Source organism: Tachysurus vachellii, chromosome 1 (assembly GCF_030014155.1).
Source record: "Tachysurus vachellii isolate PV-2020 chromosome 1, HZAU_Pvac_v1, whole genome shotgun sequence".
Taxonomy (NCBI): Eukaryota; Metazoa; Chordata; class Actinopteri; order Siluriformes; family Bagridae; genus Tachysurus; species Tachysurus vachellii.
The window spans coordinates 2,334,454-2,359,453 of record NC_083460.1 but is presented as its reverse complement, the minus strand read 5'-3'; the positions used below and the strand labels follow the sequence as shown (position 1 = coordinate 2,359,453).

Sequence of the window (25,000 nt, the reverse complement as noted above, 5' to 3'; positions counted from 1 at the left end):
ACAGAGAGAGAGAGAAAGACAGACAGAGAGAGAGACAGAAAGACAGACAGAGAGAAAGACAGACAGAGAGAGAGAGAGAAAGACAGACAGAGAGAGAGACAGACAGAGAGAGCGAGAGAAAGACAGACAGACAGAGAGACAGAAAGACAGACAGACAGACAGACAGACAGACAGACAGAGAGTTCCGAGTGATGCTCTCACTCATTTTAATGACTATCTCAGTACTGTGATTATTATACAAAAATTTATAATAATTTAATAAATAATAATTGGATAAATTAATAATAGCAAGAAAATTGATGAGTTTGCTGAATTTTTCTCCACTGGACATTTACATATTTTGTTTATATATGTTTATATAATTCATTTACATATTTATGTTCTTATCTTCCTAAATAATTTCATGTTTTCAAGCTTCAGACATAATTCAGAATTTTGTCATATTACAAAATGTAAAAGTAATATTTCTTATTTCAGTTATTTTATTATTAATTATTATATAGTTTAATTTAATATGATTTACACAACATTTTTCCTTTTTCCATTTTTCCTTATAATTCTTCTTCTTTTCACTATGATGATGATGATGATGATGATGATGAAGCGCTCTAACCCTGTTCTCTGTCGTGCTCTCGCTCTCTCGTTCCTGTGTGTGTGCTACAGCTCATGGCGTTGATGGTGAACGTGTGCTGGATGTTGGCACTGAGCGCCTGCTCGGTGCTGACGGTGAGAGCGGAGTGCACCAGGGAGTGTGCACTGTGTCTGTACGGCTCGTTAGCACCGCAGCAAGCGGACAGCAGCACCGGGGTACAAACACAATCACACAGTCGTGCAGGTTTAACACACACAGAGTAACTCTACACTTTAACACACACAGAGTAACTCTACACTTCATCAACACACACAGAGTAACTCTACACTTCATCAACACACACAGAGTAACTCTACACTTCACCAACACACACAGAGTAACTCTACACTTCATCAACACACACAGAGTAACTCTACACTTCATCAACACACACAGAGTAACTCTACACTTTAACACACACAGAGTAACTCTACACTTTAACACACACAGAGTAACTCTACACTTCACCAATACACACAGAGTAACTCTACACTTCATCAACACACACAGAGTAACTCTACACTTTAACACACACAGAGTAACTCTACACTTCATCAACACACACACACACAGAGTAACTCTACACTTCATCAACACACACAGAGTAATTCTACACTTCATCAAGACACACAGAGTAACTCTACACTTTAACACACACAGAGTAACTCTACACTTTAACACACACAGAGTAACTCTACACTTTAACACACACAGAGTAACTCTACACTTCACCAACACACACAGAGTAACTCTACACTTCATCAACACACACAGAGTAATTCTACACTTCATCAAGACACACAGAGTAACTCTACACTTTAACACACACAGAGTAACTCTACACTTTAACACACACAGAGTAACTCTACACTTTAACACACACAGAGTAACTCTACACTTCATCAACACACACAGAGTAATTCTACACTTCAACACACACACACAGAGTAACTCTACACTTTAACACACACAGAGTAACTCTACACTTCATCAACACACACAGAGTAATTCTACACTTCATCAAGACACACAGAGTAACTCTACACTTTAACACACACAGAGTAACTCTACACTTTAACACACACAGAGTAACTCTACATTTCATCAACACACAGAGTAACTCTACACTTCATCAACACACACAGAGTAACTCTACACTTCATCAACACACACAGAGTAACTCTATACTTCATCAACACACAGAGTAACTCTACACTTCATCAACACACACACAGAGTAACTCTACACTTCATCAACACACACAGAGTAACTCTACACTTTAACACACACAGAGTAACTCTACACTTCATCAACACACAGAGTAACTCTACACTTCATCAACACACACACAGAGTAACTCTACACTTCATCAACACACACAGAGTAACTCTACACTTTAACACACACAGAGTAACTCTACACTTTAACACACACAGAGTAACTCTACACTTTAACACACACAGAGTAACTCTACACTTCATCAACACACACAGAGTAACTCTACACTTCATCAACACACACACAGAGTAACTCTACACTTCATCAACACACACACAGAGTAACTCTACACTTTACCAACACACACAGAGTAACTCTACACTTTAACACACACAGAGTAACTCTACACTTCATCAACACACACAGAGTAACTCTACACTTCACCAACACACACAGAGTAACTCTACACTTCAACACACACACAGAGTAACTCTACACTTCATCAACACACACAGAGTAACTCTACACTTTAACACACACAGAGTAACTCTACATTTCATCAACACACAGAGTAACTCTACACTTCATCAACACACACAGAGTAACTCTACACTTCATCAACACACACAGAGTAACTCTATACTTCATCAACACACAGAGTAACTCTACACTTCATCAACACACACACAGAGTAACTCTACACTTCATCAACACACACAGAGTAACTCTACACTTTAACACACACAGAGTAACTCTACACTTCATCAACACACAGAGTAACTCTACACTTCATCAACACACACACAGAGTAACTCTACACTTCATCAACACACACAGAGTAACTCTACACTTTAACACACACAGAGTAACTCTACACTTTAACACACACAGAGTAACTCTACACTTTATCACACACAGAGTAACTCTACACTTCATCAACACACACAGAGTAACTCTACACTTCATCAACACACACACAGAGTAACTCTACACTTCATCAACACACACACAGAGTAACTCTACACTTTACCAACACACACAGAGTAACTCTACACTTTAACACACACAGAGTAACTCTACACTTCATCAACACACACAGAGTAACTCTACACTTCACCAACACACACAGAGTAACTCTACACTTTAACACACACAGAGTAACTCTACACTTTAACACACACAGAGTAACTCTACACTTTAACACACACAGAGTAACTCTACACTTTAACACACACAGAGTAACTCTACACTTCACCAACACACACAGAGTAACTCTACACTTCACCAACACACACAGAGTAACTCTACACTTTAACACACACAGAGTAACTCTACACTTTAACACACACAGAGTAACTCTACACTTCACCAACACACACAGAGTAACTCTACACTTCATCAACACACACAGAGTAACTCTACACTTCACCAACACACACAGAGTAACTCTACACTTCATCAACACACACAGAGTAACTCTACACTTCAACACACACACAGAGTCACATTACAGATCACATTACTGACAGCATTAACATTGTCATTCCTTCTTCTTTAATTACAGTAATTAACTCTGTAAATGTTAGATTTCGTTGCTGTAATATTTATATACATTTAGAACAGCTGATTTAAATACAGCTCAATAATCTATTTCGTGTTTTATTGGTCATTATATAAGGAATAAACCACACACGACATCAGTAAAACATGTGAGTTCCAGTTCTCGTGTACCTTTAAGTTAACAAGATAAAAAAAACCTGTAGCTTGTTGTTTTTGTTGAAAACTGTGTTAAAAATGTATAAAGTCTGTCCTTATCGTGACATTTCAGGCTTCTTCCATTAGAGATTATACAGTTTGGCTGTTACATTAATGTAAACCTTATGATTCGACATTTGATCATTTTTTTCTGATCTAAAAGAATCAGGGTTTTACCTCAATGAAACCAGGACCCATTAGATTAGACACGATGTCTCCAAACACTGCGCATTTGTTTGCCTTATTATGGCAGACTGGGGACTTGAATCTGCATCAGCTCTGAACTCTGACTGGAGTCTGGAGCAATCAGACTGCTGTGAAAGCTCTTTAGCTCTAAATGGGTTCGTGTACAGGAGAAGATTAGGCAGCTGTTCTCTTCTCTGTGCGCCGTTAGCTCGATGTTCTGCGCTTTCTCCTGATGATTCCAGCTGTTTGTACAGATGCTCTTGTTTGCGGCACGGATTTATCGTTGCGCACCTCTCTGTGTTTTGTTTTCCCGTCGGATTAAAGAAGCAGAAGGTGATTGTCTTTATGTGAACAATGCAGCATGATGGTGTAAAGTTTATTGACTTTCATATAGTAAACCTTCATAGTTAGGAGTAATGAATGGAACGATGATGGAGCATCAGGTTGAGCTTCCAGGCTCCTTGTGCCACCTAAAGGAGACTCTTCAGTGCAAGATGATATGAAGAACATCTGAATCTGAAGATTTTTGAACGATATGTCCGAAAAAAGATTATTTACGGCAGCAAAAAATTTCATAGGATTATAATTTCCAGCTGTTTCAGTGCACGACCGATGATTCAGAAAAAAGTGTTAGCGCTGAGAGAACACAGAATCCCCTGATAGATAATGAGGCCACGCCCCCCTTCACTAGAACTAATTGCACATATGCGACGCCCCTTTACTAGGACTGTTGGCACAGAGGCCACACCCCCTTCAAACACAGTCACATTCGTCTATACAACTTGCAGGCCTTCTTTTAGACCATGCCTTCTTTGAACCACGCTTCATTTAGACCACGCCTTCTTTGAACCACGCTTCATTAAGACCACGCCTCCTTCACTGCACATTCCATGCCTCCTTTAGAGTGACTAAATCGAACACCCCATCACTGAGATTGACCACACCCACTTCACTGGAACTGACAAGCCCAAAGGTCACTCCCCTTTTTATTGGAATTGACAAGAACATAGGCCACACCTCATTCAGTGGAACTAACAAGCAATAAACATGTATAGGCCACGCCTCCTTTAGGCCACACCTCCTGACTGTCACATACTGAGGCCACACTCTGTCACTGGAAAAAAATAATAATAACAAATACTTTGGGGGGTGGAGGGGCTTAGGATTTCTTCTTAATGTGATGTTAGTAACAGAATCGCTAAATGCATCACAGACATTTTTATATAAATATTTGATGTATTTCATGCTGGTGGTTTCATTTATTGTTCCTAATAATTAGACATCCGGTGATTTACAGTATAAAACTTCCACCTGAGTGCTTCCTAATATCTGTCTGAGTATCTTTCCATCTGTATTTTCTTCTCAGCCCTGCACACTGGAGTGCGGGAGCAGCGTGGATCTAAGAAAGCTGGGTCTCTGTCGGAATGCTCTGAGTGAAGACGAGCGTGCTACAGAAGATCAAAAACCAGAGCCTGACAGCACCGAGCACCTTCTGGCCAAGAAATATGGCGGCTTCATGAAGCGCTACGGTGGCTTCATGATGAAGAAGAGCCCAGAAGATGTCACCAAGGATGAAGCTGACGGAGTTTCTGAGGAGGAGCTGGACATCTTGAGGGAGATCCTGAGGGTGGGCCTGAACGCCAATGAGCATGGCAAGGAGCTCCAGAAGCGTTACGGAGGCTTCATGCGCAGGGTGGGTAGGCCGCAGTGGCTCGACGAATCCAAACCATACGGCCTTCGCAAGCGCTGGGAGGACGAGGGAGCGGAAAACGTGTTGCCTGAGACGCACAAGAGATACGGAGGCTTCATGGATTAGGAGCTGATGAGAAGATTCAAAATGGACACTAGTCGTCGCTAACAATCCCAAATGTGTGCCACAGCTTGCGACTTAACATTATTTTATTATTGATGTATTAACACGTGCCAAGTCGTTTTCTTTCTTTCTTTCTTTTCTTTTTTTTTTTTTTTTCTTTTTTTGCTTTAGCTATAAAAATGAGTCATTACAATTGATTCTTTGAAAGACTCTTTTAAGTGAATCATATTAGTGAATCTATTTGCAAGCAAATCCAAATTTTATGTTTATTGTTTTAAAATTGTGTCTACGTCACCAATTACAATAAAATATACACCGAGAACAGCAAAGGTATTTCATAATGGACTGCTGTCTTACTGAAATAGTCAACAAATAAGGATCGAAGAGATTAACTAAATAAAGCAAACTAAATAGCTTCTATGTTTTAAAAAAGATATATAGATCTATTTCAATCCCAAAAAACTGTCATTTAAATAAACAATAGTGATAATATAACCCCATGTTGTGGTTTGTTGAACGGTGAAACCGAATGAAAAAGAATCAAAAGAGTCAAATCACTAAAGTGATTCGTGATGCCAATGGCTTCTTTGCTAATGCAGTCTGTTCAGTAGTTTAAGTGTGTGTTTTCAGTGGTTTATGTGAATGTCTACACCATGCCTGTATCTATCTCCACATCTCCAGCATTTTTGTACAGATAGAGAAACCCGTCGACAACAAATCATATTTTCTCCATGACGTAGTGCAGTGATTTGTTACACAAAATCCCCAAAAAAGTGAATTCTTTTTATTTTTCGATGGACATATTTAAAGATTTTGTCGCCGTGTTGTTGATGACGATGGTATGTTGTGTATCTGTCGTTTATCTCATGATGTATTTCAGTCATTTCTGATTAATTGGCTGTACAGAGTACAATAAACTCATCTGACTGCAGGAATCAAACCTGTGAGCTTCCAGCTTCTTTCTTGTGGATATGTACGTAGCTATTGGACCGTGTGAGCGTGTGTTTTTTAGTTTGTTTGTTTAATTAGAATCAGAATTTGTTGCTTTAATTACACTTTACATACATTGGTTTGTACAAGCTTCATTGCCTGATTAGCAGAGGTGGGAGTAAGTCACACATGTGCAAGTCACAAGTAAGTCTCAAGTCATGAATGTCAAGTCGCAAATTTGCGACTTAAGTCTGACTCGAGTCAAGTCGAGTCCCAAATCCCTGAGTCATTTAACTCGGGTCCGAGTCAAGTCTCAAGTCATGAATGTCAAGTCGCAAATTTGCGACTTAAGTCTGACTCAAGTCAAGTCGAGTCCCCCATCTCTGAGTCATTTAACTCAGGTCCGAGTCAAGTCTCAAGTCATGAATGTCAAGTCGCAAATTTGCGACTTAAGTCTGACTCGAGTCAAGTCGAGTCCCCCATCTCTGAGTCATTTAACTCCGGTCCGAGTCAAGTCTCAAGTCATGAATGTCAAATCAAAGTCAAGTCGAGTTTTTTTTTTTAATATTTGTCAAGCAAGTCTCAAGTCTCAAATTTGCGACTTAAGTCTGACTCGAGTCAAGTCATATGACTCGAGTCCCCCATCTCTGCTGATTAGCAATAAGCATAAATTTATAAATGTATAAATAAAATAAAATAAATAAATATGAGATAATATAAAATAAAAAACAATAATATTTATTAAAGTAAAATAGAAATAATAAAGCAATCTAATAGCAATAAAATGAAGTCACTGTTGATTCACACTAAACACAGTATCCGAAACCGGTTTGTTTACTACTGAAAAGAAAAGCGGTCGATTTAGGACGCGCCCCGAGTCACGTGACCCAGGCTTAGTGTTCAGTAATGTTAGTGTGAGTGACTGTAAATTCATCCCACAGCTGTTTAACACCATACAGAAGGAGCAGGTGAGCTGAAGGACTCTTATTTTTATTCACAATGCTCATGATGTTCTCTAAGAGGCATAAAATGAAGATCTTTGCATAAGAATAACACATTAGCTGTTTACAAGCTTCCTGTTTATAGATATAAAACCATTCATATATGATTCCTGTCTATCATTAACACAACACCGGATTGTATATATAAAGAATAATAATATGGGATTTAATGTGTATAAAATGAGCTTTATTGTGCCATTAGGGACATGTTTTATGTTCATTATGTACAGTAGGTGGAGGAAACTCTGAAAAGTTAAATCTCGCGATACTTGAAGTGTCTCGTTGAAATGTTCGAACTCTCGCGATATTTTAGGGTTATTTGTTTAAAAGTTAAAATAGTGGTTTCTTTTGAACAGTTCGGCTTTTGTTGTTGTTGTTGTTGTTGTTGTTGTTGTTGTTGTTGTAATGTTTTCTTATATCTTTTAGTCTTAAACGTAAACACTACAAGACAATAAAAAGACAGAATCTTTTAAAACTGAATGTAATGTCTAAGGATATGTAATGATTATATAATATATATTGTATTATATTATATATTATATTATATTATATATTATATATTATATTATAATATAATATAATATATAATATAATATATAATACAATACAATATATATTCATTCATTCATCTACTACCGCTTATCCGAACTACCTCGGGTCACGGGAAGCCTGTGCCTCAGGCGTCATCGGGCATCAAGGCAGGATACACCCTGGACGGAGTGCCAACCCATCGCATGGCACACACACACACACACACACACTCTCATTCACTCACGCAATCACACACTACGGACAATTTTCCAGAGATGCCAATCAACCTACCATGCATGTCTTTGGACCGGGGGAGGAAACCGGAGTACCTGGAGGAAACCCCCGAGGCACGGGGTGAACATGCAAACTCCACACACACAAGGCGGAGGCGGGAATCGAACCCCCAACCCTGGAGGTGTGAGGCGAACGTGCTAACCACTAAGCCACCGTGCCCCCCATAATATAGTACAATATATAATATATAATACAACACAATATAATTTAATATAATATACAATACATACAATATAATATAAAGAAAGGGTTCTACTGAGAACCTAAACTTCTTAAAGAACCCCAAAGTTCCCTGTTTTTATATAAATAAATTAATTATTAACAGTAAATATATTAACAGAAAGTGTTCGGTACAAACTCATTATTTTCTTTTTAAAACCTAGAACCTGTCAGGATTTTAGCATAAAATAAAGGAACCATCAGCGTTCCTTTAAACGTTCTAGGCCTCGTAAAAGCAAATGCGGAAACTTTCAGAGAGCAAAACACTGTTGTAGGGTTCTAGATAATAAGCTTACACTTTTTATTAGGATTTTTATTGGAAAATGAAGGGTTCTCATCCTCTTAAATGGGTTCTATGTGTGCAAGTTCTCCTGATAGTGGGACACTAGAGCTTAGAGAACTTTAGAAAACCATTTGTTGTGTTAAAGGGATCGTTAAAGGTTAACTGAATTAATAACAGTTTTAATATGAATCCCTTCTAAAAAAAAAAGTTTTGTTTGTTTTGCAGTTTGAGTTGATTTATTTATTTGTTTGTTTATTTTTCTATTTATTTATTTATGGCAAAAAAAAACAGATTAATGTTATGAGGAAAGCTGAAAAGTTTGTTAGGACAAAAAAAAAGATTTTATCATCCAGATATCATCAAGATACAGAAAGAAAAGAAAACTGATGAACCGCTGGATAAAAGTGGTGACTTTTTAAGCTCTGTTTAGATTCCAGTTAATGTTTAATCTCAGTGCTCTACTGTTGATGTTTACAGACTCATGAAGTTCATAAATGTTCTAGATCTGCTCTGGAAAGTGTCTCATGCACATGTAGGTGCTTCCTCACCTCGACTTCGACGTCATCGTCCTCTTATCTCCTCTTATCTCCTTCATCAGGTGGCGTTCAGCATGAATTTCCTCCTGGAGACTCTGCGTGTGCTGGTGCTATCTGTCTACTACATCCTGGAAGCCTTTGTGAAGTTCTTCCTGCCGGTGGGGAAGAAGAGCATTGCCGGTGAGACGGTGCTGATCACGGGGGCGGGCAGTGGCATCGGACGCGTCATGGCCACCGAATTCGCTGGCATAGACGTCACGCTGGTGCTGTGGGACATCAACCTGGACGGGGTGAAGGAGACGGCTCGGGTGCTTAAGGAGAAGGGCGCCCGCAGTGTTCACTGCTATCAGGTCGACTGCAGCAACCGGGCAGAGGTGTACAGAGTGGCAGAGCAGGTATGAGCTCAGTCACTTTCTGTCCTGAAATGTGCCCTTTGTTTAAGTGAGCTGTGTGATTGAATGATGTCAGTACCACAAAATTTATCAAAATTAAGAAGTAAAAATCAAACCACAAATTTCAACCTTAAATTTATAAAAACTGAAATAAAAAAAATATAGTTATGTGACAAGAAGTCAACAGGAAGGGCTGAGTGATATGACAAAAAGCATCAAAAGATTTCTACACCATGTGTATGATGTAGAGGGCTTCCAGAAAATCAGTAGTATATTATTATATAATTAAATATAAATAAATAAATAAATAAATAAATAAGAATTAAAAATAAATAAATAATAATAATAATGCCCAATGGTAAAGTATTAAATGTTTATAAAAATGTAAATAAAATAACATTTTTATATTTAAATTATTTTTTAGAACAGTAAAGAATTTTTAAATGATATTTTTTAATTACAAACTGTGTATATAAAAATGTGTATATGTTTTATTGTGTATGTAAAAATTTTATTTTACATTTAAAAGTTTAGTTTCTGGGGGTCACGGTGGCTTAGTGGTTAGCACGTTCTCCTCACACCTCCAGGGTCGGGGTTCGATTCCCACCTCCGCCTTGTGTGTGTGGAGTTTGCATGTTCTCCCCGTGCCTCGGGGGTTTCCTCCGGGTACTCCGGTTTCCTCCCCCGGTCCAAAGACATGCATGGTAGGTTGATTGGCATCTCTGGAAAATTGTCCGTAGTGTGTGAGTGTGTGAGTGAATGAGAGTGTGTGTGTGTGTTTGTGTGCCCTACGATGGGTTGGCACTCCGTCCAGGGTTTATCCTGCCTTGATGCCCGATGACACCTGAGATAGGCACAGGCTCCCCGTGACCCGAGGTAGTTCGGATAAGCGGTAGAAAATGAGTGAGTGATTGAGTGAGTTTAGTTTCATAGTCATTCATTAAATTACCACTGAAAAAAATATTATTTCTTTCTATTTTTCTTTCTCTTTTTTAATTATTCTTTTTCCTAAAAAAATTCTTATTCATATTCTACTGAATTTCTTTACAATCCTACACGTTATAATAAAACTATTTTTGTCCCTCTTCTATAAGATATAAAAAATGAATTGTTGTCATAATGTGTAGGTGATTTTTTTAAATCTATTTCCAGGTGAGACAGGAAGTCGGCGATGTCACAATCCTCATGAACAACGCCGGCATCGTCACCGGCAAGAAGTTCATGGATTCTGCAGACGGCCTCGTGGAGAAGACGCTCCAAGTTAACGCCATGGCTCACTTCTGGGTATTTGTGTTTAGTTTTTGTTTTTCTTTAGAATAATATCGTCTGACATCATGAAATGTAGCTATAAAAGGATAAAAGTAAGTGCTTACACATTTGGTGCTGTGAAGTTAAGTCTTCTTATAGCAGGTCTGTTTTCTTGTATCAGACGTATAAAGCGTTCCTTCCAGCAATGACAGAGAAGAACCACGGACACCTGGTCTGCATCTCCAGCTCTGCAGGACTGATCGGGGTTAATGGTCTCGCAGGTAATCTGTTCATCTTCTCCACAGAAAAAGATAAAGGTGTGAAAGCCATCAGTCAAAGCTGCCGCTCACTGATTTCACTCATTAATGTATAATTGTGTCAAATGTCTCAAAAATATCATCCTACAATCCCGTAACAGGTTTTTACACATAAACAAATGACTAAATTTGTTAAAATAAATAAATAAAATAATGTCTAAAATTTTGAAATAATAAATATGTATTTAAAAACGATCTATATTTAATACCAATTTAAATTCTTCCAGTTCTTTAATTGAAAAGGTAAAAAATATTTATTTTCAAAATATAAACACATGAAATATGTTAATGTATTTATATATTTTATGCAATTTAAATAATGATGTTAATTATTAAGTTAGTTTAAATTAATTGTGACAGATTACATCAGCTGCATCTGAGCAGTTTCTGTATATATCACAGTACATTAAAACAAAAAGCTTAGTGACATCATAACATGCAAAATAATCTTTCATGACCAAAATGAATCGTTTTAACAAAATACAGCGAGATTTCTAGACGCAGTGACGAGCCAATAAGTCAGAATTATGAGATACTTTGTGAAAAACGAGACATAAGGATAATGGATAATGAGATAGTAAGTAAGATAGTGAGATAGTAATGAGATAGTAAGTAAGATAGTGAGATAGTAAACCTGATGAGTCAAAATAAGAGACTAATTCAGAAAAATGAGATGATTAAAAAGAAAATGAGATATTAAGTCAAAATAACAATATACAAAGTCAACATTATGAGATAATGAGTCAGAATAACAAGATAGTCCAGGCTAATTCACAAAGAAAAATAAAAGAAAATAAACATAATAAAAAATAAATAAACAAATAAAAGAAACATAAATAAATAAATAAATAAATAGCACAAAGAGTCATAAAATATCCAATAAAAAAGTACATCAGATCAAATATATATATATTTATTTACTTATTTTAAATAAACATTTAGAATTTTCAGCCTCTTGCATCTGGTTCCTCCTCCTCCAGTTTGGTGTAAATGAAATTCTACAGATTTCAGGTCTGAACCTGCTGGACTTCAGCTGGAGGGCCTCGAGTTGAGCAATCATGGATTCCTGAGATATCTGAGCTTCTTCTAACTCATTTTCATTTCGCATTCTTTCCATATTTTCTTCCTCCTCTTCTTTTTTTTCCCCTTTTTCTCAGATTATTGCGCTAGCAAGTTCGCTGCCGTGGGTTTCGCCGAGTCCGTGGCGCTGGAGCTCCTAGCCACGGGGAAAGACGGCGTCAAGACGACGATAGTGTGTCCGTATTTCATCAACACCGGGATGTTCGACGGCTGCAGCACGAAGTGAGCGCTCGGGGGGAGCGAGGGAACCTTCTGGTGTCGGGTTCTGGATGAAATGATGAAATTCGGCGACTGATTGAATTAAATGAAACATTTTTAAGAGAGATTAAGCGAAGCAGCAGAGTTCTGTCGAGTTCTGGCTTCTGATTGGTCAGAAGAGTCCAGCGTAATATTAACCACCTTCTTCATAACCACTAGAGTGACTCCACCCTGTCGCATCGCTCTGTTACTGATTATTTTCCTCTAACAGAGCGACACTGAGCCTTTGATTTCTTACTAAATCTGTGTACCAGTTCTTATCACTTACATTTACACTGGACTGTCTGTCTGATAGAAATGAGATCGGACATTTGTTTTCTTTCTAATCTTTAGTCCCCAGACTGACGGTTTGTTTTTTTCCCTTCAGATGGCCGCGTCTGCTTCCCCTCCTGGAACCCGAGTACGTCGCTAAGAAGATCATGAACGCCATCCTGACGGATCAGACCTTCCTTTTAATGCCAAGGAGCATGTACCTCTTAATGTTTTTGAAAAGGTAAGACTGTGGAAGGGAAAAGTGTTTAAAATTTATCCCCAATGAGCAAGTCTGAGGTGACTCAGGTGACTCTGGGGAGGAAAAACTCCCTTAGACGGTAAAGGAAGGAACCTTGAGAGGAACCAGACTCAAAGGGGAACCTCATCCTCATCTGGGTGACACTGGGGGTGTGATTATAAATATACAGTCTGATAAATGTTGTGTTGATGTAAAAGATCACATGGAGTTCACTACCTCTTTAGTATAGCAGAGTCTAACTGGAGCTGGTAGATCTCTAGATGCTTCAGGATCCTCAGAGTCGAGCTCATCTCAGTGGAGGTCCACAATCTTCATGGCACTGAAGTCGATCAGAGCTGGAACAGTGTCTGGATGCCTCGGGATGGGTAGAAAAAGAGAAGCAGTGGAGAGGAATTAACGTAGCTGCTGTTTATAATATTTGCAAGTCTGATGTAATAGTGCAGAATATTATGGGATGTATTATGTGTACGCCTGACTAAAGAGATGAGATTTTAATCTACATTTAAACTGGGATCTATAGTGAATTATAGGAGTCTCAGTGTTTTGTGCTTCGTGGCTCGTTCTCGTTACGTGTGTCGAGTGTTAAACTCCCGTCAGACTGGTTACAGGAGTAAAATGTCAGAGATTCACTTTTTACCTTTTGCAGAATGTTGTTGTTGTTGTTGTTGTTGTTGTTTTACGTCGTCATTTGATCCTCATTGAGTGAGTCTTTGTGTGGTGGTGACTCGCGGATAAAGATATAGACCGTTTAATCACAGCTGAGACGGCTCTATTGTTATCAGGCGCCAGGGGGTAATTATCATCACACACATACACATATACATACACACACACACACACACACACATACACATACACACACACACATACACATATACACACACATATGCACACACATATGCACACACACACACACACATACACATATACATACACACACACACATACACATACACACACACATATACACACACACACATATGCACACACACATATGCACACACACCCACATACACACACACATACACACACACACACATACACATATACACACACATATGCACACACACCCACATACACACACACACAAATACACACATATACACACACATATACATACACATACACACACACACACATATATATACACACACACAAACACACATACACACACATACACACACATAAACACATGCACACACATACACACACACACATATATACACACATATACATACACACACATAAACACATACACACACACACACACACACAAGCACACACATACACACAAACACACACATAAACACATGCACACACATACACACACACATAAACACACGCACGCACACACATACACATACATACACACACATACACACACACACACACACAGAAATAATCTGTTTCCTATGACTGGTTTTCTTTCGTCCATCACCTTATTTGAAATAATAAAGGACTAATTAAATCCTGTAAAGGTTGCCAGGTTATGTGTTTACAGCAGCTAGCTGAAGCTGTGAGGTCGTGATGCTCATGATCACAGGTGACCAAAGAAACTCCCACCTTTACAAGACATTTCCAGCTGAAGTCGAATGAAGTCTAAAGATGTTGTGCTTCATATCAGAAAATGGCTCAAAAATCAACAAAAAAAAGCAACAAAATCTCCAAAGTTGTGTAAGATGAAAAGACGAAAACAGACTCCGATTCAGAAACTGAAACGTTTACACAAATATCCGGCAGGTGTAAAGTAGGTGACTAGTTTTATTGTAGTCATTCAGAAACGTCGTAAACTAGTTTGTTCCCTTTGTCTCTATGTTAAGACATTAGAGACTATATGGTGTAGGGATTATGTTGGTGACCGATCATATTAGAGATGTTCTAACATCTGTATGTTCTAAATGTAATAAATATAATGTAAATGTAAATGTAAACATCTCAGACACAGAACAGAAATGTCATAGAGACAAATGATATCATTTCTGCTGCTGTGGCATTTCAGCTCTGTTTCAGAGATGTTCGAGTCTCTAAATGACACAGCAGCATAGTGGAGATGTTCTCTCTAATGTGATTGGTCACAAAAATAATCTAATCTGTATCATCTTATTAACTCACTATCATTATTAAATATTGTACACAATACATTTCTTCTCCCTCTTCACCTTTCAGCCATTTTCTCCTCTGATAAAGAAACTCTTCATCCTCTTAAAAGTCCTCCTCACGACTCCTAACACTTTTTGACCTTATGAGCTCTTTTAAGTGTTAAGATGCTTTATGAAGAACTTTTATCTTTATTAGGATCTTCTCTTTAGCCTTAAAGGGAAACACCCAGATTTCTGAATTTCATCACTAGGAGAAACTCTTTACACTGAGAATGTTCATGAATACGGGCTTTAGGCTTCACTGAATAATAAACAAACAAATCAAAGCACTAAAATGTGTTAAATAATAAATCCGCACAGTTTAATATTGTGTGACTCTTAACATTCGTCATCTTGTTTTTCAGCTCAAATGCTTGATTCTGGAAATTCTGGAAGCTCGTGTCCGTCAACATAGTTGTTCTTCTTGCTGAACGAGTGTTTTTTTTTTTTTTTGTTAAACCTCATTCTCTTTGAACTTTAAACCTTCTCCTCCTCGCCGTACACGTCATGTTGAGTCTCAAGGATTTTTTTTTTTCTTTTCCCTCTCCGCAGTTTCCTGCCGTTTAAGGGAGCCGTGATCCTGGGCATGTACTTCGGAGCCTTCAACTTCATGGACACTTTCAAAGGCAGAAAAAAGAAAGAAAATTAATTTGAAGAATTTTTTATTTTTTTTTGTCCGTTTGCGTTACTGTATTTCAACTGTATTTTATTTAGAATTGTTATTCCAACGTTAAAGAATAATAACTGAATTAATCCATAAACACTTTCAGATTTTATTATAGGACCAACTGATACAGCAGCTCATTAATGTGGTAGATTTAAAGCTTAGTGAAGCTGTTTTCTGTTTACATCTCGTTTTTGTGTCATAGCGAAAAATAACAAAATAATGTTCACTTGAATGTCCGAGCTTTCTTCGTGTTATTATTGTGTAGCATCGACAAAAGCTTCGAAACAGACCGCAAGGACGTCGTTAAGATCCCACCAGTGTCCTATTAACGATCTGTTTATTAACACTAACCGTAGTCAGGTTTATTTACCCTTCTTAGGGTTAGCGGGGTCAGTAACATCGTCTGAACCTCCAGGCAGATTTATTACTGTTTTGTTTTCTGAGGTATGAACGATAGCATATCGAATCATATGTTAAATCTGCGTTCAGTTGACGAGGCTAATCTGGATTGTTAGTATACTCGAGTGAGGTTGAAGGTTGTTTCAAAGAATAATCGGACGTATGAAGCTCGAAGGCAGCTGATTGTTTATTGTGTATAAACTTGTGAATACACACACTTAAGGAAGGAAAGCGCTTGAACTGGTACAAACATTCCACTTTTTTTTTTTAATCTCTGAAGACGTTCGATCTTTAACTTCCGGTTTCGGTGAATTCACGGCACACTGTAGCATCAGGTTCCTGTTGTCGGTGGACAGGAACACAACCTGATGCTGATGTCGGTGGTTTCTCCTCGGACGTCTCTCGTCGACAAGGCGGTGCTGCTCGCAGAACTGTAGGATCGTTTGTTTTGTTTGTTTGTTTTTTTTTTGTACAATTCTCTGTGAAGACTGTTTTGTGTGTCTGTGGAAATCAAACTGACGTCATCATCATCATTATCCATGCCGTGGTCAGAGTCCGTGAGTTTTTGTTTGTTGTTTCTTATCTTCCTGCTGATGTTTGATATGAAAGTAAACTAAAGTACTGAATTTTGAAGCATGTGATATGACTCTATTTGGACTTGGGCTTTTGACTGATCCTGATATGAACGTGGAGTCACACCGCCCTCTAGTGGTCACCAGACTCAAACACACTCACATTCATTCATCTGTTTCATCCTTACACTTTCATCCTGCCTGCATTTTTATTCCCCCCCCGACAATAAATGTCATATAGATGCAACTAAAGATACATAAACATGAGAAATATCACTTTATCATGTCGACCGATCTTTCTGAGCAGCAAAGCGGTCTATGACAGTCATGGGAAAATAATGTGTTATTAAACATGTTAAGCATCTGTGAAGAACTGTCTGGAAGCATTTGGATGAATGTGAGCAGATAATATACTACAGCTTCACACCTCACAATTCATCCTGTGGTTTTTATCAGCAGTCACATCATCAGTAAACATCAGGAACTTGGACCTCTGGAAGTCGCACACGTCCGTCTCATAATGTGTTACGCTTCCTGTCATTCTCGTACAAGCCGATCTTTATCTCATCCGATCAAAAGCTGTTATTCCAGAACTGTATTAGATTATGTTTGAATTAATTTATTTGTTTATAGGTCACATTAATAGACATGACTGTAAATGTGCCAGAATTAGCTAAAAAGACTATTTTTCATCTGCAGACCTATGAAAATGTCACCCTAAAAAAACCCAGAGCGTCTTACACACATACACGTGTGTATAAAAGACGGAGGAATAAAAATAGAGTAAATGCAAGAAAATTCAAATACATCATTGTTAATGAGATGGAGTTCTATTCCCTTGCAGCTTTGACTAAGTATACAGACGGATTAAATGATATTCTCTCTGAGAGGAATAATAATACAGTCCCCTCTTTCCCCACCCCTTGTGTAGACGTCGTTCCAATATTCACAAACTGGTTTAACTGTGGTTTAATTTAGGTGGTTTAGTCTTAAACATAAGACAAACATCTACATATCTGATCAATTTATTCCAGGTTATATACCAGGACATAATCACGGACTGCACATACGTCAAAGCAGAGACGTTTTAGAGACATGTCTAGAGACGTTTTAGAGACGTTTAACTGTAAACATGGTAAACCTTCTGTGTTTGCTTAAGTAAAGCCTTTTCTTGACTGTTGACTGGTTACACAGATTTGTCTATATCCTGAAGGGTGTTTTACATACAGTATTGCATGTTTTTGCTCACAAGGGAAAGAATTCTTCTGTCATCCACCATTTTCATTTTTTTTGTAGTATTCTGGACCATTTGTTCCTGAGCTTACCAAGGTGTTTTTTCTTCAGTTGACATTAAGACAGATTTCTGCTTCAAGTGAGAGTTTTTCATATTGTCCAAACAGGCAATAAATAAATAAATAAATACATAAATAAATAAATAATAAAGAATTCTGAGCTTCTCTCCTTTTTTTCCCATTTAACACAATACAACTCATACATACAGTACATTTAAAAACAATTTAGAACGGAAAAAAAACCCTAAAACGCTAAGAGTAAATTAGAAAAAAGAAATAAAGGGTTAAGAGTAGATAGTTCTTTTAGGAAAAGCTTAAAAGGATACATGTTAAAGATATATGTATAAAAAAGTAATAATAATAACAATAACTAAAATTTTATGTTAAAGACTTTTTTTTTATCTTCCTGTTGTCTTCCGGGTCAAATGTGACACGTTTACTAATATTTTAAATCAGAAACATGGTTTTATTTGATCTAATTGCTTAAAATAAACATATGATTCCTTACTATGTCATTTATATATAAATGTAATCACTACGGACCGAAAAAATGTAGGTGGTTCAATGGGGCAACGAGTCACATTGTTGTGTTTCCAATTGATGAACATACACACAGTTACCTTTTCCCCAAATGACCTGTCTGACAGACAAACACACCTCACCTCTAAATGACCTGTCTGACAGACAAACACACCTCACCTCTAAATGACCTGTCTGACAGACAAACACACCTCACCTCCAAATGACCTGTCTGACAGACAAACACACCTCACCTCTAAATGACCTGTCTGACAGACACACACACCTCACCTCTAAATGACCTGTCTGACAGACAAACACACCTCACCTCTAAATGACCTGTCTGACAGACACACACACCTCACCTCTAAATGACCTGTCTGACAGACACACACCTCACCTCTAAATGACCTGTCTGACAAACACACCTCACCTCTAAATGACCTGTCTGACAGACACACACACCTCACCTCTAAATGACCTGTCTGACAGACAAACACACCTCACCTCTAAATGACCTGTCTGACAGACAAACACACCTCACCTCTAAATGACCTGTCTGACAGACAAACACACCTCACCTCTAAATGACCTGTCTGACAGACACACACCTCACCTCTAAATGACCTGTCTGACAGACACACACACCTCACCTCTAAATGACCTGTCTGACAGACAAACACACCTCACCTCTAAATGACCTGTCTGACAGACACACACACCTCACCTCTAAATGACCTGTCTGACAGACACACACACCTCACCTCTAAATGACCTGTCTGACAGACAAACACACCTCACCTCTAAATGACCTGTCTGACAGACACACACCTCACCTCTAAATGACCTGTCTGACAGACAAACACACCTCACCTCTAAATGACCTGTCTGACAGACACACACACCTCACCTCTAAATGACCTGTCTGACAGACAAACACACCTCACCTCTAAATGACCTGTCTGACAGACACACACACCTTACCTCTAAATGACCTGTCTGACAGACAAACACACCTCACTTCTAAATGACCTGTCTGACAGACAAACACACCTCACCTCCAAATGACCTGTCTGACAGACAAACACACCTCACCTCTAAATGACCTGTCTGACAGACACACCTCACCTCTAAATAACCTGTCTGACAGACAAACACACCTCACTTCTAAATGACCTGTCTGACAGACAAACACACCTCACCTCTAAATGACCTGTCTGACAGACACACACACCTCACCTCTAAATGACCTGTCTGACAGACACACCTCACCTCTAAATAACCTGTCTGACAGACAAACACACCTCACCTCTAAATGACCTGTCTGACAGACACACACACCTCACCTCTAAATGACCTGTCTGACAGACAAACACACCTCACCTCTAAATGACCTGTCTGACAGACAAACACACCTCACCTCTAAATGACCTGTCTGACAAACACACCTCACCTCTAAATGACCTGTCTGACAGACACACACACCTCACCTCTAAATGACCTGTCTGACAGACACACACACCTCACCTCTAAATGACCTGTCTGACAGACACACACACCTCACCTCTAAATGACCTGTCTGACAGACACACACACCTCACCTCTAAATGACCTGTCTGACAGACACACACCTCACCTCTAAATGACCTGTCTGACAGACACACACACCTCACCTCTAAATGACCTGTCTGACAGACAAACACACCTCACCTCTAAATGACCTGTCTGACAGACACACACCTCACCTCTAAATGACCTGTCTGACAGACACACACACCTGACCTCTAAATGACCTGTCTGACAGACACACACACCTCACCTCTAAATGACCTGTCTGACAGACACACACACCTCACCTCTAAATGACCTGTCTGACAGACACACACACCTCACCTCTAAATGACCTGTCTGACAGACAAACACACCTCACCTCTAAATGACCTGTCTGACAGACACACACCTCACCTCTAAATGACCTGTCTGACAGACAAACACACCTCACCTCTAAATGACCTGTCTGACAGACACACACACCTCACCTCTAAATGACCTGTCTGACAGACAAACACACCTCACCTCTAAATGACCTGTCTGACAGACAAACACACCTCACCTCTAAATGACCTGTCTGACAGACAAACACACCTCACCTCTAAATGACCTGTCTGACAGACACACACACCTCACCTCTAAATGACCCGTCTGACAGACAAACACACCTCACCTCTAAATGACCTGTCTGACAGACACACACACCTCACCTCTAAATGACCTGTCTGACAGACACACACACCTCACCTCTAAATGACCTGTCTGACAGACAAACACACCTCACCTCTAAATGACCTGTCTGACAGACACACACACCTCACCTCTAAATGACCCGTCTGACAGACAAACACACCTCACCTCTAAATGACCTGTCTGACAGACACACACACCTCACCTCTAAATGACCTGTCTGACAGACACACACACCTCACCTCTAAATGACCTGTCTGACAGACAAACACACCTCACCTCTAAATGACCTGTCTGACAGACACACACACCTCACCTCTAAATGACCTGTCTGACAGACACACACACCTCACCTCTAAATGACCTGTCTGACAGACACACACACCTCACCTCTAAATGACCTGTCTGACAGACACACACACCTCACCTCTAAATGACCTGTCTGACAGACACACACACCTCACCTCTAAATGACCTGTCTGACAGACAAACACACACTTTCAAAGCTACATATATGTAAACTCCATGCTTTGATCTGCTTCTTCATACACAGTGACTAGACGATAACAAAAAACAAACTGAGCTCATAAGCACAGCTTTTATATTTGTGAACATGGTTTTCATTTATTTAAATGAAGAATTTAAATTATGCAGAATTGTTTAAAGGAGTGTAACATTTGATGTAATGATATGAACTAAAATCATAAAATTTAATTTAAACTCACTTAAAATTCTTTCTTTCAAGAAAAAATCTCTGAGCATTAAAAAAAAACACAATAATCAGAAAACGGTTAAAGATTTTACTGTATAATGTATAATTTGTTTTTATCTGTTGAAGCTTGACGACGAGCAAAATGATTTAAGAATAAATGATGTGTAACTAAAGGAAAATAAACAGTAAATGGTCCGTTAGCAGATTTTCATTCTTGAATTTAAAAAAACGAAAAAAAAAAACAGGTTGTACAGAGCTGCACTCATTCAGTGTCACCAAATAAAATGTCATTCAAATCTTCCACATCTCTTTCTTTTTCCTGTAAACATAAACACACACACACACACACACACACACACACACACACATGTATATATATATATATATATATATATATATATATATATATATATATATATATATATATATATATGTATATATACTTTTATTTACTTATTTTTTAAAATGTAATTTGCTCGTTATTACCTCCAATTTTCCAGAGAGAAGTTCCAAGGCAAAAAGCACATTGCTGTATTCTGCCTGTCGACGTTTTGGCATTCTGCTCAATGCTTCATCAACCTTTTTTTTGAATGAGTCTGGGATTCCCTGCGTCCTCCTATAAATTGCATATCTCCTGCCTGCAGAAAACCAGTTGAGATGCACTATGTTCACTATGGTCACAAACTCTTTCATGATTCTGTGCCCTTTACGCCTTGCTGGGGGAAGGAAATCATTTTGTAAGTTTTATCCGCCTAAATGTACAATAAATTAGTAGTAGAGGTGAGACAATTTACAGATGCGATGGGAATATAACGTTTGTTATGGGTTTGTTATGTAGCTGCTTAAGTGAAGCTCCACATTCAGATGACTAAAACAAATAAAACAAAAAAAGTTTTTTTTCTTTTTCAGGTTTGTCTGAGGCAAAGTTACTTAATAATGTCTAGAGATTTAGAGATTTAGATATTAGAGATTTACCTGTGAGCTGAATAATCTTTGGGCCTTTTTCACTGCAGCACACACCAGCTTGGAGGTAGCCAAATGGTCCACCTTGCACAAGAAACAGGTCTCCTAGCATTGCGTTACTGTTGTAGTCATCAGCGAAGTTTTTGACAACTTTGAAGCCCTTTGGTTTAGTGCCAAAGGCAATCTTACTGCAGTCTGATTTAATCGGCTGGGGAAAAAACAAATCACCAGTTAAATAAAACAAATCACCAGCGTCAGGAAAGTGAAAAAGAAACTAAAGCAAAATCTCTCTTTCCCTTTAGAACTGTATATATAAATATAATGACTCATTAAGAATGAACTCAGAGAGCTCTATTCATTCATTCATTTTCTACCGCTTATCTGAACTACCTCGGGTCACGGGATCTCAGGCGTCATCGGGCATCAAGGCAGGATACACCCTGGACGGAGTGCCAACCCATCACAGGGCACACACACTCTCATTCACTCACGCAATCACACACTACGGACAATTTTCCAGAGATGCCAATCAACCTACCATGCATGTCTTTAGACCGGGGGAGGAAACCGGAGTACCCGGAGGAAACCCCCGAGGCATGGGGAGAACATGCAAACTCCACACACACAAGGCGGAGGCAGGAATCGAACCCCCAACCCTGGAGGTGTGAGGCAAACGTGCTAACCACTAAGCCACCGTGCCCCCATGCCCTAGTCAGAGAGCTCTAATTTAGCTTAAATAACTGTGAAACTTATCTTAAGATTCAGGACAAAAGAGAGGAGGCGGGGCTTAACCTGTTAATAGGTGTGACACTTTTGTAGCCTGTGATTAGTTGTGCAATAAAAACATAGAAGGGCTTTTAAAATCTGGTCTATTATAAACCTTCCCTTTGTCTCTATGTTAAGATATTAGAGACTATATGGTGTAGGGATTACTTTGGTGATCGATCATATTAGAGATGTTCTAACATCTGTATGTTATAAATGTAATAAATGTAATGTAAATGTAAATGTAAACATCTCCGACACAGAGCAGAAATGTCATAGAGACAAATGATATCATTTCTGCTGCTGTGGCATTTCAGCTCTGTTTCAGAGATGTTCGAGTCTCTAAATGACACAGCAGCATAGTGGAGATGTTCTCTCTAATGTGATTGGTCACAAAAATAATCTAATCTGTATCATCTTATTAACTCACTATCATTATTAAATATTGTACACAATACATTTCTTCTCCCTCTTCACCTTTCAGCCATTTTCTCCTCTGATAAAGAAACTCTTCATCCTCTTAAAAGTCCTCCTCACGACTCCTAACACTTTTTGACCTTATGAGCTCTCTTAAGTGTTTAGATGCTTTATGAAGAACTTTTATTTTTATTAGGATCTTCTCTTTAGTCTTAAGGGGAAATACCCAGATTCCTAAGAACTTTCTCTTATAAACGAAACTCTTTACACTGAGAATGATCATGAATACATGCCCTGGTTTTGTTCTTAAGTTGTGAAATTGGTTGTTTTACCGGCAGATAAACCTCGAGAAGCTCCATGACAAACTCCATACAGTTATATCCATGAAAATTGGTTTCTGGACATTTGCTCATTGCTTCATCAACATTGTTCTTGAATGACTGAGGAATTCCTTTCTCCTTCCTGTAAACAGCAAAACTTTTTCCTCTAGTGAACGCCTCCACATTCACCTTGTTTATCTCTGTACTGTTGTAGAATATTCCTGTTAAGACTGAACACATAATCCATCATTATAAATCAGAATTAGAACAGAATTATGACAGAATACACTGACAAGGCATCAATCTGAAATAAACACAGTTATAGACAATAACACTAGACAATAACACATTGAGAGTGGCAGTCATGCATTTCAGTCTTTTCTCACGCTCTCCTGCTACACATCGTATTTCTCACGCAGAAAAGCTTTTTGACTATTTATCATATATTTAATAAGCCGCAGCACCCAAAACGTATCAGTCCGCACCGCTGTCTCTATGGAACCGGGCAGGAATCAAGCGCGTCTCCCCTGGAGCTCTTAGTCGAGCCTGACACTTATCAGCCAATCAAAAAAAGAGGCTACACAATAGCCAATCATAAAATAGCACTAGCTGGGTAAGATTTAACGCAACAACCAATGGAAAAAAAAAACATTCATTAGAGAGGGTATTTTTGATGGTCGGTTTGAAAAAATAAATATATATATATATATATATATATATATATCAGTGTTGTATAAAGTACTAGAAAGCAATACTTGAGTAAAAAGTATCGTACTAGAAAAAGACTTTGGT

The 25,000-nt window shown here is 38.5% G+C and overlaps 3 protein-coding genes across 3 annotated transcripts in view; 2 read left to right on the top strand and 1 right to left on the bottom strand.

Annotated features, from left to right (window-relative positions):
- penka (proenkephalin a) overlaps positions 1-6,543 on the top strand; it is an 8,252-nt gene extending 1,709 nt beyond the window's left edge. Inside the window, exons 2-3 of the mRNA XM_060889943.1 lie at positions 664-807; positions 5,157-6,543. Coding sequence (XP_060745926.1) covers positions 667-807; positions 5,157-5,606 — 591 coding nt within the window. The 5' untranslated portion in view covers positions 664-666 and the 3' untranslated portion in view covers positions 5,607-6,543. The remainder of the gene's footprint in view (positions 1-663; positions 808-5,156) is intronic.
- An 855-nt stretch (positions 6,544-7,398) lies between these two features.
- sdr16c5a (short chain dehydrogenase/reductase family 16C, member 5a) lies at positions 7,399-16,240 on the top strand. The gene is made up of 7 exons (XM_060867530.1): positions 7,399-7,501; positions 9,460-9,792; positions 10,942-11,073; positions 11,219-11,318; positions 12,512-12,656; positions 13,060-13,185; positions 15,894-16,240. The coding sequence occupies exons 2-7, from the start codon at positions 9,472-9,474 to the stop codon at positions 15,988-15,990; spliced, it is 921 nt and encodes a 306-aa protein (XP_060723513.1). The 5' UTR covers positions 7,399-7,501; positions 9,460-9,471; the 3' UTR covers positions 15,991-16,240.
- Positions 16,241-22,683: 6,443 nt separating this feature from the next.
- Positions 22,684-25,000, bottom strand: part of LOC132842949 (uncharacterized) — a 24,624-nt gene continuing 22,307 nt past the window's right edge. Inside the window, exons 3-4 of the mRNA XM_060865962.1 lie at positions 24,221-24,438; positions 22,684-22,914 (exon numbers count right to left, since the gene is read on the bottom strand). Coding sequence (XP_060721945.1) covers positions 22,684-22,914; positions 24,221-24,438 — 449 coding nt within the window. The remainder of the gene's footprint in view (positions 22,915-24,220; positions 24,439-25,000) is intronic.

Coding starts and splice junctions, on each gene's coding strand:
- sdr16c5a (XM_060867530.1), top strand. CDS start 9,472: ATGAATTTCCTCCTGGAGACTCTGCGTGTGCTGGTGCTATCTGTCTAC. Junction 12,657..13,059: donor TTCGACGGCTGCAGCACGAA/GTGAGCGCTCGG, acceptor TTTTCCCTTCAG/ATGGCCGCGTCTGCTTCCCC. Junction 13,186..15,893: donor CTCTTAATGTTTTTGAAAAG/GTAAGACTGTGG, acceptor CCCTCTCCGCAG/TTTCCTGCCGTTTAAGGGAG.